The sequence below is a fragment of the Poecilia formosa genome, unplaced genomic scaffold, assembly GCF_000485575.1.
Source record: "Poecilia formosa unplaced genomic scaffold, Poecilia_formosa-5.1.2 Scaffold210, whole genome shotgun sequence".
Classification (NCBI taxonomy): Eukaryota; Metazoa; Chordata; class Actinopteri; order Cyprinodontiformes; family Poeciliidae; genus Poecilia; species Poecilia formosa.
Window position 1 is genome coordinate 571,234 of NW_006800149.1, and position 17,830 is coordinate 589,063.

General features: G+C 39.0%; 1 protein-coding gene across 5 annotated transcripts in view; it reads left to right on the forward strand.

The window, feature by feature from the left end:
- The window catches only part of tns1a (tensin 1a), a 71,722-nt gene that overhangs the window by 13,822 nt on the left and 40,070 nt on the right, over positions 1 to 17,830 (forward strand). For 4 of the 5 annotated variants that reach the window (XM_007567576.2, XM_016679414.1, XM_007567578.2 and 1 more), the window contains 2 exons: positions 6,384 to 6,498; positions 10,133 to 10,170. In XM_007567576.2, the coding sequence (XP_007567638.1) occupies positions 6,384 to 6,498; positions 10,133 to 10,170 (153 nt within the window). Of the gene's footprint in view, positions 1 to 6,383; positions 6,499 to 10,132; positions 10,171 to 16,146; positions 16,445 to 17,830 lie in introns of those variants that run through there. The other variant, XM_007567579.2, reaches the window with a different exon arrangement.

Here is a 17,830-nt window from a genome sequence, read left to right on the forward strand (position 1 = left end):
TGTTCCTGTAGCTAAGAAAGTTATCAGGTTTCGAGGCTAGCTTACCTTAGATAGCATTTTATACTTGATTTTACATTGAACCTGATGATCTGAAACTTTTAATGTGACAATAAAACCTAAACAGAGGAGATCTGTAGGCAGTAGCCTGTGGTCCTTCTTAACTTACAGTAATGATGATGGGTAGTAACATTCCATAACATGTAACGGAATGAAGAACAATGATTTTTGAAGATGAAATTGAGCAACAGCAGTGACATATTGATATGTATTTATGTAAAGAATTGTTCTACATATTTACCTGGGTAGGCTACCTTTTATGAAATCTAGTTTCTTCACTCTCTCCTTCTAGTATCTCTCCTTGGCTATTCCTGTTTTCTGCTGCTCGCAGTCTCACAAAGCACAGCATTGTTCCCAACAGAATTTCAATTCGCTCCAAATTGAAAGCAGGTGTTGCGCTGTGGTTTCATCCAGTAAGAGGGGTGACCGGCGGGTCGGGTGGGGTCCAGACTCCTCTCTTTTGGTGGGGTCTCCCTCGTGCCATCATGATCTCCAGCCTTTTCTCTACACAACACAACCATCTGCTAACAGCGACTCAAGTGACTGAAATTATTACCGTTTTTTTTTGTTTTTTTTTGCATTTTCTAGAGTTGAGTACAGCTGAACAGCCACACATGGCTCTGAAAAACATAATCAAGCTCAAACAAATCATTCCAGTGTCGTATTTTATTCCAAAATGTGCTTGATTTACAGCGCTCTGTTTGAGAATTCTGCCTGAGCGGTTGAAGGGCTGCACGGTTTGTGTCAAATGTGCTCATAATGCAAGATGATACGACACAACTTTACTTCAACATGTCCCGCATTGTGTGCTTAAGACCCATATTCATGCAGAAAGACTTCCCTCTTACAGGGCAATAAACGGAACCACATGTGGAAGTCTTGGAATAGAAAAGGTTTACCGGCTCTAAATATGGGAATGAAAATGGATGTGGGTTAGCTTGCGTTCATGGATGTACATTATTGTTGGCCATCAGGGATTTCGCTCCAGATGGAGCACCTCAAAGTGGTGCTCCATCTGGATGATGATGACTTACTGTCATGTTTACATCTTCCTCCAATGACAGTGTGCTTTATCTGAGGATGGAGTTTGGTTCATCTCAAAATGAACAGAAAATAGATTGGAAAAAATCAACCAAACTGATATAATGTCAGACAGAAATAAGGAAAAAGGCTTTTTGCAGGGTTCATATCAGTCTGTGTCCGGACAGAGGGACAGAAGCTTGCCTTTGAGACTTCCCTCCCGTCTCTTCGGCTCTAAGTGGGGTCGCGGTCGAGTTAGTGTAGCGATGCTTTTCATTAGCTAAGTGCAACTGCAGGAGAAGAGCAGCAAGCCTTGATTTACTGGGTCTCCTCTGTATGTGCACACACGTACACAATCATACTCTCTTCTTGTTCCGTCTTCCTCTCCTTCCTTTCCTTTAAACCATCTTTTTTTTCCGTCATCTACATCCATTTCTGCCTCGGCTTCCTTGCCACTCAGCATGACTCTCCTGTACATTGTTCCTCCTGGGAATCTCCTGCAGCCTGCAGGGGAGGAGAGTATGGGTTTCCAGTTAAATTTGGAAACTTGAAGTGACTTTTGCAGCAAGATTATTACTGGTAATTACAGGAAAATAGTTGTAGTTTGCAAAAGAGTTGTAGTTTGCTTTTGTTAGTGGCTAAATTTAAGATAATCAGCTATATAGCATATTTATCTTCAGACAAAAGAAAAGTTTAACCCCTTCCCCCAACGCAACTCACTTCTATTGTTTTGCTCTTTTTTTTTTTTACTGAAATCTAATCAACTCTTATTTAAACAGTGACAGCAAATTCCAGATGTGGCTTTGCCCACACACAGCTTCTATTTGTCCCCCGGTTTTCTCGATACTTCCTTGCCTGTGTGTGTCTGCAAACTTCTGGATGTTTTTGTTCTCCCGTTTTTCCCGTCGCGCCTCATCCATTCTGGTGCGACAGGGCACGTTGACCCCGGTTGCCACAGCAGTCAGGTAACCATGGCACCTGGCTGTGACACAGCTGGTTGCGTGTGATTGGTTCAGTTTTGTGGTGGCTTTCTGCCAGGTCATCTTTAACAACGGGGCTGTGGAGTGGCACCGAGGTGCTTTGAGTTCTATTTATAAACTCAGACCGGACCTGCACTGTAAAAACACTCTGTGTGGACGAGTTGGTAAAAGCACTTGGATATTTATTATTCATTTTTAACAATATCGACTAATTTGAAGGATATGAATAAACAATAAAGCCTGAAGAAAAAAAACTTTTAAAATTTCTGTAAAATAGAAGACAAAAAAGGGAGTTTATGGTGTGAGACACCCAGAATTATTGTTATCTAGAATTTCTACAATGTCACGGTCATGTTAAATGAAGTTCTCAGATTTAGATGAAGATTTATATAGTTTAAAGAGAGATTGTTTTATTGGTTTATGTGTCAATTGTGGAGATTTAAAGCAAATCTAATGAAGGATTATTAAAAGTGGAACTCCAAAAATTTTCTCCATACTTCGTTTGTAAGAGCCCAGTATCAGGACTGATGAACAAAGTTCTTTTTCTTGACTAAAAATATATTTTTTTAAATTCAGCCACTTAGGGTGTTTTCATATCTGGTAGGCGGATTCAGTTTGATTGAACATTTGTTCCATTTTCAGCTGCTGCAGTTCACTTTCACACTGCACTGTGTCAAACTAACCAAACTAATTGAAAAACCTGTTCACCTCCATGCCTGTGGTGGCGCTACACCAAGAACTACTGAAGGGAAAGACACGAAAACCTCTGAGAAAGACCAGTGGAACTTCTTTTTTCACAAAATGTAAACAAAAATGGAGTGGCATCAGATAATGTTGTTGCTCAGATGAATAGAAATGAAGAGAAAGGAAAAATATTTTGTGTTTTGAAAAAATGTTGGGTTCATGAAGAGAATGTGAGGCCAGAAAATGATGAGTAGTCAAATCCAAGAGATGGCAGTAGTGCAACATTGATGGGTGCAAGCTGCCATTAAAAACTAAAAACAAAAAAGAAGTAGTGTCAGATTTTAGAGGATTTTGGAGGATTTCTCTTTTATCTCTGGTAAAAGTACTGAACTTGTGCATTTATTTTGCTTGTGTTTTCCCAGAATGCCCTGCGTTGTATCTGGTTCCTGCTTTTGTAGCAGCATCCACATGCATTCAGTTCACTTCAACTGAACTGACACTGAGTTTTCTTAGAGGGAACCAGAGTTCATATTTTTGGTCCACATTACAGTTCAATTACACATTCACACCTCCCCAAACAAACCAGGCTTTCTAGTCATGGAGTAATCTTCATAAATCAATCAAAAAAATTGTATATATTTTTTTAATTAGTTTTGCAATCCCTAAAGTTTTTACTGGCCTTGTTTAGTCACCCCTATGAAAATGGTCAGGGGGAGATATTGACTCAGGACAATATGTATGGCACGAATAACAGAGGACCATAAATGGTTCCCTGAGGAAAAGACGAAAGAAAAACTTTACTTTCATCTAAATTTTAGTCTAAAAGACCCTAACCTTATCCTTTCTTCCTGCACGTTTTGTTTACTTGCCAGTTTAAGTCCTTCAGTTTTCACAAGAAACATCAGTCAGCTCTGATTGTTCAAAAGCAGCTCAAAAATCACCAATAATTAAAGATGAATTTCTTCTAGCGTGCTATTTTCTTTAACATGCTCTGTCCAGCTCAGTGTAGCCAAAGTCAGGATTGCTCTCCGGAGCTTTGGTGAGAGTGTCACAGTGTGACAAAACCCATTAAGATGTGGGCAGATAAGCAAGTAAAACGATGAGAAGCAGATTTTTGAAGAAGAAGAAAAAAAAAGCTCTGAGCCAAATTAGATGTGGGACATGGAGGGGGGGAACCATGAAAGGCTAAAAGGAAAATGAGCTCAAATATGATGGTGCAATAACTTTTATCAAGAAGTATGCACTTCTTGATAAAAGAAGTGCGTTCTCAACGGTAAAGATGATGTGGATGAAGAATAATGGTGCATACTGTAGTAATGGGTGAATTTAAGCTGGAAACAGAGCAGAATATTTATTGTGAGTGTTTTCAAAGGCAAAGTGCTAATAGTACTGAAGATTGAAACTCTACCTTCATCTGTATGAGTGTATAACTTCGGCAAAAAGAGAAATAAACAATAGAAAGTTTTAAATCAACTTGATTTAAAATGAAATGGACGACCTCAGAATTTTGAGTTTAAAGTCAGAATTTTAAAAATCTCATTTAGACAAACCAATCGTTGGTCAGAAATCCTAGAAGTGATATTTATAGCCCTCCAGTATCCATTCAGCTTTAATATTTAATGAACCTTGTAATGGTTAGCTTGTTGTTGTCTGAGGCCATTTAGCACTTGGAGGAAGTACAAATATTGCTTCTTCATGTTTCCAAAACCCTTGTTAGTGTTTCCTGTAAGGCTACGGTATTTATTATAATATGTAGCTTTAGTCCTTTATTTTTAGCATTAGTTTTTTTCAGTGAAACAGTAATTAGTTTTTCACTCAGCTGAACACTAAAAGGGGCTGCACAGTGGCGCAGTTGGTAGAGCTGTTGCCGTGCAGCAAGAAGGTTCTGGGTTCGATTCCCAGCCCCAGTCTTTCTGCATGGAGTTTGCATGTTCTCCCTGTGCATGCATGGGTTTTCTCCAGGTACTCCAGTTTCCTCCTACAGTCCAAAAAACATGACTGTTAGGTTAATTGGTCTGTCTAAATTGCCCCTAGGTGTGTGTGTGTGTGTGTGTGTGTGCACATGGTTGTGTGTCTGTGTTGCCCTGCAACAGACTGGCAACCTGTCCAGGGTGTACCCCACCTCTCACCCGGAACATTAGCTGGAGATAGGCACCAGCACCCCTCCCAACCCCACTGAGGGACAAGGGTGTTCAGAAAATGGATGGATGAACGCTAAAAGGCGTGAGTCTATTTGAGGTTTAGATCTATCTTAAATTCTGGAGGTTTCTCCCCCTAAATATGATCAGCTGTTAACTCCTGCTGTTTGGTAACTTTAAATCATGGAATCTGCTGAAAGAGAAGCTGGAGTCATTGCTGACTGACCACATGTTACATATCCCAGCTTTTCTCCCCGTCAGCGGTGGCTCACTGAATCAGTTTGGCTCGGGCATGGAGGGAATCCTTTCTTCATTTAACCTGTCAAGGTGACAGCTGGAACAAGATGCTGGTTCCTAGAGCCCAGAGCGGCACAGCTGCACAAATACACACAGGAAATGGCATCATTACTATGAGTCATGAGAAGGCTGCTCAGACACAAGAGAAGAGAGAAGGAGATCTAAACGGGTTGAATGTGCTCTGATTTTTTTGTTGAGTAACAAAACACTTTGAACAAATCAAATCAGAGCAGATTAATATGCAGCTGTTTGGCAGGAAAAACTACACTTTAAAACAGTTCTTTGATAGTGAATGAGATAAGTCATGGAATGGACTTGTTTAGTGGCTCAGGGGGATTCTCTCTGATGGATAAAAAGAAAAACACCAAACACACCACAGCTGCAGTCACCACCTCCGTTTGTGTCAGCGTTATTGTCTCTGTTTGCCAGATTCTCTCTGAAGCTGGCGTCCTCTGGTTGCACTCCAAGCACTTATTGGAAATATAAAGATGCAAAGCGTGTTTCCATCTTTTTTTTTTTGAGTATTTTTCAATGAATCCTGCAACAAAGTTCCCTCTGAAGTCCTCATCCTGAATCAGCCATTCAATTCGATGAATAAAATCCAATGTATGTTAACAAATGACTCCCTGTTCACTTTTTAAAAATTATTTATTAGATTCAATTGTACTTAAAACAACAAAAATCATCATTTTTAATGAAAAAGAATTCTACACAAATGTGTTTGTCATTGTCATAAAATTTGATCAGTAGCAGTAGATTATCAGTCAACAAGTAGATATAGAGTAATCTGACTGAATCTATTTTATTTTCAAATTGTGCTAATTTACTTGTTGACAATGACAACAAGTGTGTTTAAGTAGACATTGGAATAACTCTAAGGTGAGTTATTGCTTCCTAAGAGACAGTTAGCTAAATATTAGCATGGTGTATATGTGGAAATCCTAAAAATCCTCCTTGTTATTTGCTGTAGCGTCATTCAACTTCAGAGTAAATGCATCATTAAAGCCTGAAATCAATGAGGATGTGTGCATGTAAATCCTCTCTGTCAAACGCTACATTAGTGACAGTAGAGATCTGGTTCACTGGAATCCAGCGATGTCAAAGGCCCAATCCGTCCAGTGAATAAATGCATGAAATTATCAGTGCATATCTTGTTCCGTTCTGTAGACTGAACTCTGATATTTTCCTTTTTGTTGTTTTCCTGCAGCCCGACGAGCTGGAGGGCGTCCACACACACACCTTCAAGCTGAAGCCGTTCAAGAAGGCAAAGAGTTGTGATATTTGCAAGCAGGCTATCACCAAGGAGGGTCTCATCTGTAAAGGTGAGTGTCTGGTATTCAGCCTTTTTTTTTTTTTTGCCAAAAGTGACTATTTTACCTAAGTCATCTTTTGGCAACAACTCTTAAAACTGTTTAGAGTCCTGTGTTGTTTGATTTAGGACTCCCAGACAGGTTTGGGGCCAAAACATTTCATTCCTTCATCTATGTTGACAAAAACCTCACATCCATCTGAAGAAAAATAACCTCAAATCACAAAGTTGCCACCACCATGTTTCACAGAGGACTGCATGTTCTCTTTGTGACATTGATTTGAATTAGGAATTATAAAGGAGGCTTTTGGTGAGTTTTAGTGTTTAGCAGTTGCTTACACAAAAAAATCAATGATTAACATTTATATACTTCATAAGTAAGTAAGATTAGTAAGATACAATCAAATATTGAGTTGTGGAGAAGTTACTTGTTTCATTATTAGTAAGCATGGAGAAAATGCCCCACTACAACGTGATTAGATGACAAAGTTGCAAAGGGTCAATATCAAAAGCAGTCAGCCGAAATGGTTCAGGTATCTGATTAAGTTCCTTCTGTCCTGGGATCACCTTAAAATCACCTAACATACTTGGATAGAGACACCAAGCAGAAAGATGTCTGAGCCTGGAAGGACTGACTGACTGACTGACTGACTGATTGTCCTGATGATGGCAGTAAACATCCAGCTAGAACAGCTGATCTTGACTAACCTGAATCAATAGGTTCCCCGATGATCTATTTGGCCTAATCTTTACATCAGACACATTGACTGTTTGAAAGCCAGTGTATGTGTCAAATTTAAACAAAGTTTTAGCTAATATTGCTTCTCTGAACAAGCAGAAATATGACTAAACTCCTGCATGCAAGTGTTACCAACATGCTTTGATAACCCAAATTTTTCATTGTCCCGCCAAGAGAAATATTTGCCTTCCTCATTTTCTCCCTTTATCGCCTTTCACACATCTTAAGTCGATCTCTCTGTCACTTTCCAAAGGCGTCACAAAGAGAGCAGCTTTAACTGAGGCTGAGATGAAGAGTGTAGAGAAAGGAGAAAGAGGATGGGGCTTGTGAAGGGCTTTGGCAGAGGATTTGGTGTTTAAAATTAGCATGGCTGCTGCTGCATTAGCCTAGATAAGAGGCAAAAGAGAGGGAAAAAGGGGGTGAGGGGTGGGATGTGGGGCAGAGGCAGGCAAAGGAGCTAGAAAATGGGGAGAAGAGAGGAAATAAGGAGTTAGACCTGGAAGAGCAAAAGAAAATGAGGGCACAAGAGAATTATGTTCTCTTTCATCTTCTTTTTTTAATCTTCATGCACCCTAAAATACAGGAAAAAACAAGCTAAAACCCAACATAAACTACATCCAGAAAGTAGCAGGTAGCTTGGAGATTTTACCTCCTACATATTGTTTGCATAGCTTTTCCATTCAAGATGACAAAAAGAACGAGAAAAACGTTGTAACATTCAACTTCCAGATATTTTATTGTTAATTTACTGATTTTGGTCTTTTGTTGGCTAAACTTGTGGTAATAAAATTCGTTCTTCGAAACCAAACAACTTTTGGTGTAGGCAGTGTGATGGAATGGGCAGGAAAAGCGAGACTTGTGATGACTGGATGCAGTGAGGTCGTTTGAGGGTCAGCAGGAGCAAAGCAGAGCTAAGAAACAGCTAGCCGAAAAGTTACCTATACTAGCCATAAAGCACGGATCATAACCATTAGTTAGAGCATATAACACCAGTTTTAAAGGCCCCACACTGGCTCCCTGTAGCTCAAAGAACAGACTTTAAAATAGTTTATAAATCACTGAACTGTTTAGCACCACAATGAATTACAGATCTGCTGTATGAACCTTCCAGACCCCTCAGGTCTTCTGGTTCTGGTCTGCTCTGCATCCCCAGAATCAGAACCAAATGAGGAGAAGCAGCATTCAACTTTTATGCACCACAGATTTTTAACAAACTTCCAGAAAACTATAATACAGCTGAAACACTGAGTGCCTTTAAATCTCAACTAAAACCCCACCTGTTTAGAGCTGTATTTGAAACATAAACAATTACGAATTTTATGATGGCACTTGACTTAATGTAATGTTTTGATTGTTGAATTGTGTTTTTGTGTTTGTTATAATGTAAAGCACTTTGAAATGCATTGCTGCTGAAGTGTACTATACAAATAAAATTTGATTTGCTTGATTGATTAGTTTGGTTAATGCTAGTGTGCAAACTTCAGCCATGTTGATACAAAACGTGCCACTAACATGTGTTAAGACATGTATCATGTATCGCCCTTTCACTCATGCTATCAGTTTTATAGATGTTGATGTCATTGCTAACTCTGCTGCTAATTTTGCCTATTTGACCATGATGTTTTTGTCAAAAAGGCTAATTTTCAATAGTTTACTGTAATTCTACAGCAATGCATTGTGGGTACAGAATGAATGTCTATTGCTGTTCCGCATCACGGATGGAAAATGAGAGGAGAGGAAACGAAACTGCTGGGTTAAGTTTTCATCCACTTCAAAATAAGAGCATGAATTTAGACCTCTAATCATTTGAAGGATTCTTAACAGATGTCAACACAGCTGTCAAACTTCATTCAGCTGAAAGTTCACATAACAGTAAATTACTGCATTAGAATTTATTTTAGGGGAAGCTAAGTGAGATAAACATTTTCAAAGCTAGCATAGACACTAAGCAAAAATGTATCTACACTATTAGCACATTAGTGGATTAGTGGAAGTGTGCCCCCTACTGGAAATACCAGATAAAAAAAAAAGACTTGTATGTCATTTTTGCTCTTAGAAATTTTTCTTCCAACATTTAGTAGCAACAAACATTCATGCAAACATCACATGAATGCCCAAGGTGCCATTCATGCAAAGTTTGGAGGGAAATACTGGAACTAGTCCCATATCTCCACTCTTAGGAACCACTTTGATGACTTTTTTCTCTTTTGAATGCTAGTGTCACATGAAACAGTTGCACCCGGGGTGAGAGCCATATTGCCTATATCAAAAACAACTTGATATACACACATGCATTCCTCCTTGGTTGGGAAGTCAAACAGTGCTTTTGCAGCGTGAAACAATTTTCTAGATCCAAGAGGATGTAAAAGAAACGTGAAGTTACATCAGAACTTCAACAGAGCCGAGCTAAATGTTTCCTCTCTGCTTTGCCTTTCTGATTGAAATAATTAGCAGGCAGCGCTTCACCAGCACCGCTACTAAGTAATTCATTCATCATCATGACACACGTTTACCTAATTTAACCTGGGAGTGTTTTCCTACTACGCAGGCAACCAGAAACCTCCCTCAGCCATGTGGAGCGTCTTCCTGCTCATTAAGACCACCAGAACCGGGACAGGGCTCCTGGCCTCCATCAAATGATGTTTACATCACATGAAATTTGAAAAAAATCACTATAAAATCTCTAAATATATATAGAAATACTAATTTAAAGACAAAGAAAGTGGTTGATTGCTTTTTTGACCACTTGAGGGCAGCACTGTAGCATTCTACTCTCAAAACTGGAGCCAGAAGTTATTCAGCATTAAAAATGATTATGCTATTACACCATGCATATGTCTGTGTTTTTGTTGTTTTTTGATTTTAAGCAACTCAATAATCAATTAATAACCTGCCTCTGTTCTTTCAGCATGCCGCCTGTCCTGCCATAAGAAATGTGAAGTGAAGGTAAGACCCTGAGCCTGCTGCACTCTTCCAACCTGACCTCTTCACATTATGAAGAAACATTATAGCTAATTCTTTCTGTAGTCATATTTAATGTCTAAGTTTTTTTTGTTCAAACTTTTGCGAGTAAATAAGGAACTGCAAGTTAATTTTTTTTAAAGATTATTAAGTTTGATGTTAAATTGAAAAGTTGATGAAAAAACCAAAAGTCTATTATTTTTGTTTATAAAAATCTAAAATTTTCTAAAATTATTTCAATTAAATGTTCTATATTTATTTTTAATTAATTCCCCTGATTTTTTATATGCATTTTGGATTAGTCAATATTATTTATTTGTTTTCTGTAATTTTTATGTACTTATTTATGTTTTTATTTTGTGTTATATACATTAATTTATCTTTTGTCTTATTTGTTTAAGTTATTTTAGTATTTTATTTACATGTATTTATTGATCTCTTTATAGGAGTCAATTTATTTATTGGACCTATTTTTTTTTTTTTTGTACTGCCATTTTCGGGCGCATGTCTCTCTATCTGAAACGTGCGTCCTGTGTGTGGCCACTGGATCCTCCACGGCCTGCATCAGGCCAACCTGTGGGCGACTTTCATTCCTGCCAATCTCTCACTAAACTCCACCAAAATGAGCAGTTATACCAAGCTCAGGCTTTGAAGCGTTGCAATCTGTTGCGATCAACAAAGCCTTGAACTCCCTAATCAGCCATAGAGTACTTTCTAACAAGAGCTACGCTGCAAATATTCCAACATTTATTCTTTCTGAAGTACGCTGGCATCATCAGTGCTGTAAGGACTAAAAACAGAGTAATGTGGAATGTTCATCATACAAGAGGAGAAATAAACCCATGTTGGGAAAAGTTTCTACTTCTCCCATTTCTACGTCCCAACAATCAACTGTACCACAAACAGGGAATGCATGACGAGAACAAACAAAACGAAAGCAGCAGAGGCATGACGGACAGAGAAAGGAGGGAGCCAATCAGACGAAGGAACGAGTGTAGCTGAGTGTTTTTTTTTTGTTTGTTTGTTGTTTTTTTTTCCATTGGGACTGAATGAGAGAATTTTAAAAAAGTGTAAAATTATTTTTTTCTCCTCTTCCTGAAGCCACCCTTACACCGAAATATCATTATAGGAACAAAAACTGTGTATGCAAAGCATTCGAGGAGAAGAATCTGCGAAATACCTCAGAAACCGGGCAAAGGCCGTTTGTGACGTTAGCATGGGTAATCATCAGACGACAGACAATGGACAAGAAAATAATTCCAACAGAACAAAAAGACATATCTTTGTGTGAAAATTTTGGATAAAAAAAAAATAATTTAAACTTTTATTTTATTAAATCGAATTGACTCAAATAAAAGTAATGTGTTGGATTTTTATTAGGGACCCATATGAAAAAAATGGGACTGATTTCAGTATCTGATAGAGCCAATATATCATCCATCCCTAACTTTTAGGCAACAAAGAGATTTCTGTCTAATTATAACATTAACTCCATGTCGTTGATTCTCAAAGATCACTCTGGAGTACACACTTTAAAGCAATAATTCAGACTTTTTTGCAAAGGTGATCTGTGAAGAGATTATCAGCAGTCTAATGTACCTGCAGTCGATTACTTTGGAACAACATCAGCATAGAGAAACTGGTGATACTTGTGTAAGAATTTGAGAAAGATGGAACGTTTTGATACGAAGTGATCAAAAAATTACCATAAACCATAAAATTATTTTTCTGGTGTTTGCGAGAATTGTGAGAGTTTTGGACTGGAAGTTGTTTCAATTTGGCAGAAATCCACTTCGTCTCACTGGCTACTAGCTCAAGCATCCGGTGAATGTTATATTCTTCTCCACAGAATATCAGTTCAGATTTTTGCCTTGAATTTCTTCACAATTCCATCTGTTTTCGGACTCGTTTCAGTTTAGGTGAACAATGCTGAAGTGCTGAGATTGCTTCACTTGATTTCAATAATGAATTTCCCTGGTTTTCTTCAATGATGCCTTTTCTTTCTTATTTATCTTGTAGATCTTGGCCTGACACAAACTTGGCACTAACACAACCAAACTATGCAAGTAGATCCTCTAAACAGCATGCCATTAAATACCCAGAGTGCACTGCCTCTGTTTTATCTCACTAAGCATCAGTCAGTCACATCCTCTCTTTTCTCTCCTGCCCTCTATGGAGATCCGTTCTCATTATTCCTCCTGATTTATCCCAGCCGCGTCCCAGACAAGCCTCCAGGAATGCTGTTCCCGTGGTTTGTCGTGTTCGCTGGGCTGGCGGGTTGGAATACGCAAGCGAGGTTTGGCAGGGAAGCTTAGGGAGAGGGAGGAATGATGGGAAGAGGTTGGACAAAAACCAGCGAGAATGCATGAAGTTTAAATATTTGTCATGTACACAACAATGCCAGAGATTAATTTATCTCAAAATGACTTCTTTTTTCTTTTTTTTTCTAAGATCCAATTATTGTATGTTTATGTTTCTCGCTAAATGAATGCGGTCGTCTCTGACATTTTGCACGTTTTAATTCTCCCATTCCACCTCGGCCACAGAACAAATTTCCACATCTTACAGTCGTATATTTCAGAGAATGAACAGTATGAAACACTGCGGTTACAAAGTGGCCGCAATCCATGAATTGGAATGTTAAAAAGGGAGCTATAAATGCATAATGTCCAAACTGATACATTTGGCTTTACACTGACTAGTTACACATAAAAGTAAATAAAAAACAAAACTGTATTGGTCAAATAAAAATTTGCGGTATTGGTGAGTTCAAATTTAATGTTCATTTAAACTTTATGAAGTGTGGACGGACCCACCAACCAAGACGCCATCTCACAACACAATTTTTATTGTCAAAAATAAAAGATAATACAATTGATTAGAATTTTCTTGCATAAGCCATAAACAGCTGAGCCCCAGTTTTAACGTTTGACTGGGAGTCTTAAACTGTGAACCCTTGAGGTTAACAGTTTGTAATCTAAGCATCCTGACATTTTCATCCACATCCGCGCTTGTGTGATGTGTGGAAAATGGGAGAGGCCTTTAATTAGATGCTTTGGAAATGATACGCTCTATAAAGTGGCATTAGGGGACACATAGCTGGAACACTTTGAGCCGTTTAAAGCACCCTTTGTCTTGTCTTTATTTGCGAAAAGCTGAAATCGAGCTGGAGAGCAGATAATTATACAATGTTGATTGACACTAAAACAATTCCATTCTGCTTTACTACAGCTGTTATTTTAATTCACATAGGTTATAATACAAAACTTATGACAAAACTGTATCTTACAATTCTGTACAATTCAGAATTGTACAGAACATTAGCATGATTGAACTTATATAGAACTTTTCGTCATATCAAACAATAGCATTATCAAAACCAAAAACAAAAAGTGATCATTGTCTTTTTTAAATCAGTTTTGTAAGAAACACCTCTGAGTTTCACATACAGGATTGTACACAACCCGAACCAGAGCAGACCAGCAATTTGCCTTTTAATTTCCAAAGCCTTTCATTTATTTTGTTTGCTCCACCCTTGACGTATATGACACTGAATATTGAACACCCTAACATAAGATTTTGTAGAAAAAGTCTGCAGTTAAGTAAAAGAGAAGCACATTTAAGCAGTAAAAACATTATCGCCAAAGATAGTTTGTTTAGATAGTGGGTTGTGCAGCTGCTTCCCAACAATTATTAAATAGCAAGTGTCATTATGAGCTTAAAGGGTATATTTTTCATAACTTTGTTATTATGTCAAGAACATTCATAGATTCTGCAATCACTGATCCCAAAATCCCCTCTTCAGATTAAGCCCTGAACGGGCACTCATAGCTTATTTTTAGTAATGTTTGAATCTTTTCTCCATCTATGGTTCTTATTTTGATCAGATTTATCTTCCAAAATAGAGAAGTGGGGCGAGACCAAAACTGCACTAAGAACTCTACAGGGATGAGGAAGGTTCGGGAATGTTGGCATGGAAAAAAAAAAAAAAGAAGAAAAAATAAGTACCTATCCAAGCATGAAAGTAAAAAAGGTACAACGGTGAGGGAGAAAAGAGAAACGACGGGATATACACACATGCACACACTGAGAACAACCGGAGCCAAACCTCTTCATTCCTCGGCCGTGCAACACAGAAGGAACTCTGTTTCCCCGGTACAGACACGTCACTTCAAAGAGCTGCCGCCGCATGCTTCCATAGCAACACCCTTCAACAGTACAGACGCAGCCCAGTAGCTGAGAGATAGTGTTGGCAGACAAATGGTATAAACGTTATAATAACCAGGCGCTAGCTGATGACTGATGGGCTAATTTACCTCCGTCATCATCTGGAGGTCAAGAACTAAGTTCACTTTAAGAGCTGAAAAACCCAGAGTGTGGCGACTACATAAATCATCCATCTGTCTTTTAAAAAGGAAAACTTTCTGGTGGTCTTTGCAACACGTATTTATGACTTTTGAATGATTTAAAAAAAATACTACTGTTTTATTTTCATAACATGCATATTTTATTGTCAAACAGGCGATAAAGATATTAGGAGAAAAATTTAGCCTCTGAATAAAAAATTCAGAGGCTAAATTCAAAATAAAAAACTGACGTAAAAGATTAGCAATATGTTTACAAATACAAGAATATGCACAGTGGTGCAGATATATTCTACTCCCTTTCTATGTACCACTGAGGTGGTAGCGTCATGGTATGGGTCGGTTCTGTTTTGCTTGTATTCTTTGGTGGGTACAAGGTCTCTTGTTTTTCTAGAGAAAGTATTTTTTTTGTACTTGGTGATTTTATATAATCATCTATCTATGTTTTTTGGCAAGCAAACTGGCCTGAATACAGTCCCAACTAAGGATTGTCTGCATATACTGTATCGTTCACTGACTCACTTTTCAGTCGGATAACATTTCTGATTACAAATCATCTCTTATCTTTAGTTTTCTGAGAAACTAAATTGTGAGTCTTCATTCGCAGTTTGCTATAAACTAGCCTGGCCGTTGTCTTCCTACACAATTCTGCAATCTGTCAGTGCTCCATCTGGGATTTCTCCCATTGAGGTCAATTTCTCTGGTTAAAATTCAGCAAAGAATGAGTTGTGAACGATGACGTCAATTTTCCACATTTTAGAGTTGTAGTCTGTCTATAAATGATTGTAGTTTGACATCAGAGGAAGTGAATGAAAATGTCCAGTTTGTGTTGGCCACAATTCCAAAGATTGAGCATTTAAAATCGGAGTAAGACAAATGTTTAAGACATTTTACTGCTGGTAAAGGTATTGTGGCCGTTTCTGGAAAGTCTCATCGAGCTGATGCTTTACATACGTTATGGCCAAAAGTTAGCGAAATAAAAAATCAACAGTCCACACCTCCTTGGAGCAATCGTTTCTGAGGGTCCAGATTCTCTGGACGGAGTAAAGCATAGAATAAGGACCAGCCTCGAGCTGCAGTGTTATCAGGCAGTTGTTAGTGCATCCAAACGTTGGCCAGAACAGTCAGGGAAAAACCCAAATCCAGCATGACCAACTCCCTTGTGGCCAACCATGCCAAGCTGTCAGAAATGTTTGGGTTCAGCTTGGACATCAAATCTTACCCAACACAGTCCTCTGGTTGCTGAGAGTCGGACAAACTGCAGCGTCCATCTAGACCTAGCATGGAATCAGCATTTTGCTGACCTCATGATCTTTTTAACATTCCATCAAATGCATTTTCAATTCAGTGAGTCTATATTTAGCCTAATTTGCTAAACTGAAACAACAACAGAAGAGTTGTAGACTTTGCCTTTCCCCCTTCTCTGTAGAGTCAGCAGCTTCCAAAGAGATCTACGAGGGAAAGAAGGGAGGAGAGTGTGTTAGCAAAAGGAGGAATACAGAGGGATACAGTTACTGCCCCTGAACGACTTTTGCTCTCTCATTTTGGATACCGTAGTCTTAAGGAGCCCCTAGCCACTTTCTTGGCCTTATATAGCGTCTTTCGAAATTTCTTGGCAGTTGACGGGAGGAACCAAAGCCAGCAGTAAAACGAGTGCATCCTGGTCCAGTCCAGAGGCTGAGCAGACAAGCCCGCATTCACGCAGACTCAAGTTCAGTAGCTCTACTGGCACGCGTTTGGGATTACTGCTGTTGTTTGGAGTAAGGGGGAGGAGGAGGACGGTTTCTCCATTACAGTACTCGTTTTCTTGCCTTGACTCTCTTAGAAGGGGTGTGAAGGCAGAGAGTATGTAAAGGTAGCAGCAAGGCAGAACGGGACGGCGCACAGGCGTGCAGGTAAGAGTGTTTATGGAAAGTGTTGTCAGCTTTGACAAAACGTTTTCTGTAGGGTTTTTATATAAAATAGGTAAAATAGGCGAGAAAGCTGTATAGCATCGACCACGAGAGGCTCCTAGATATAAACTCCAGCAGAAGCTTCCTTTTTTCCTCGGGATGTTTTGAATGTGGGCTGCTCTGACTCAGCCATGGGAAAGTTTCTCCCGTGGGAACGAGGCAGGCTGAGTTCACAGGAGTTGCTGTTGGAGGCCGGGGGGAGCCTTTCGTGACCTGACGAGCGGTGATTTGTGGCAGCGGAGTCAGCAAGAGACTGGGAGCAACTGGTCAACACAGCAGGCAAACATGTGTTTTCCCTTCTCCCAGGAAAATCTGCTGTAGCATTGCTGAGGAGGAATTTCATTCCCACTCTTTTCCTTCTTGTCTCTTCTCATGCTTCTCTTCTTTTGGGAGAGGATGCTGGCAGTCAGTCACCTTTGACCTCAATCTAATAAAGGCATGGCAATAAAATATGATTGATTTTACTGAAAGGGCCAAAAGTTGAGAGAGAGACAGTTGTAACTCTAATCCTATCCTTATTCTTTGGCCAATGTTTTTTACTTAACCTCATCCTGATGCTGCATTTTTCATTTGCCAAATCTCAAGGGCATTTGTTGCTTCACTTTAACTCCCCCAGAGATTTATGTCTTAACAGTTCCCTGCAAAGACTGAACAGCTTCATAAAAAGTGAAACATTAACAAAATTCGGTTAAAACTGCAAGCTCCTCTGGCTTGCAAAATATATGCTGAAAAACTGTTATGTAAGCATTTATGCTTAACTGCTGATTCACATCTGTCAATAAGTGAAGAATGTTTTTCTGTAACTTAACATATTCTGGTATATTTTTTTCTGAGGCGGTCAGATCAAACGTAAACGTACACGTCAGGTTCTCAGCTCTTGTTGTTTTATTTAGTTTTTTTTTGTAGCTTTGATGTTGGTGGTGGAGTCGTTTCCCCTTCCTTCACCGTGTAATTAGTGGTCAGGCGAGAAAAGGCATCCTTCCGTCGTCCCTAATTAAACCGGAACTGATAGGCTGTCCGGGACATGCTGATCAGCGCCTTCCAGTAATGACCAAAACATGCGCCGGTCCACAGAAGCCCGGCTGTTAAAAGTTTGACAAATTTGCAGACTTTTTTATTTCCCCACAAAGGAAATAGGAATCAGGTAGATTTCTGTCAGCTTGGTGCCAAATACTAGAAGTCTCCCATGACTGAATCCCAGATCAAATGTCCTATGATTATATGCAGTCATGTTCGTCTTGCGTGAAATTTTGAGGCAGCCGTTCAGATTTGGTGGTTTTCAACCTGTATCCAAAGTGAGCCACAATCACACATCTGATATTCATCATT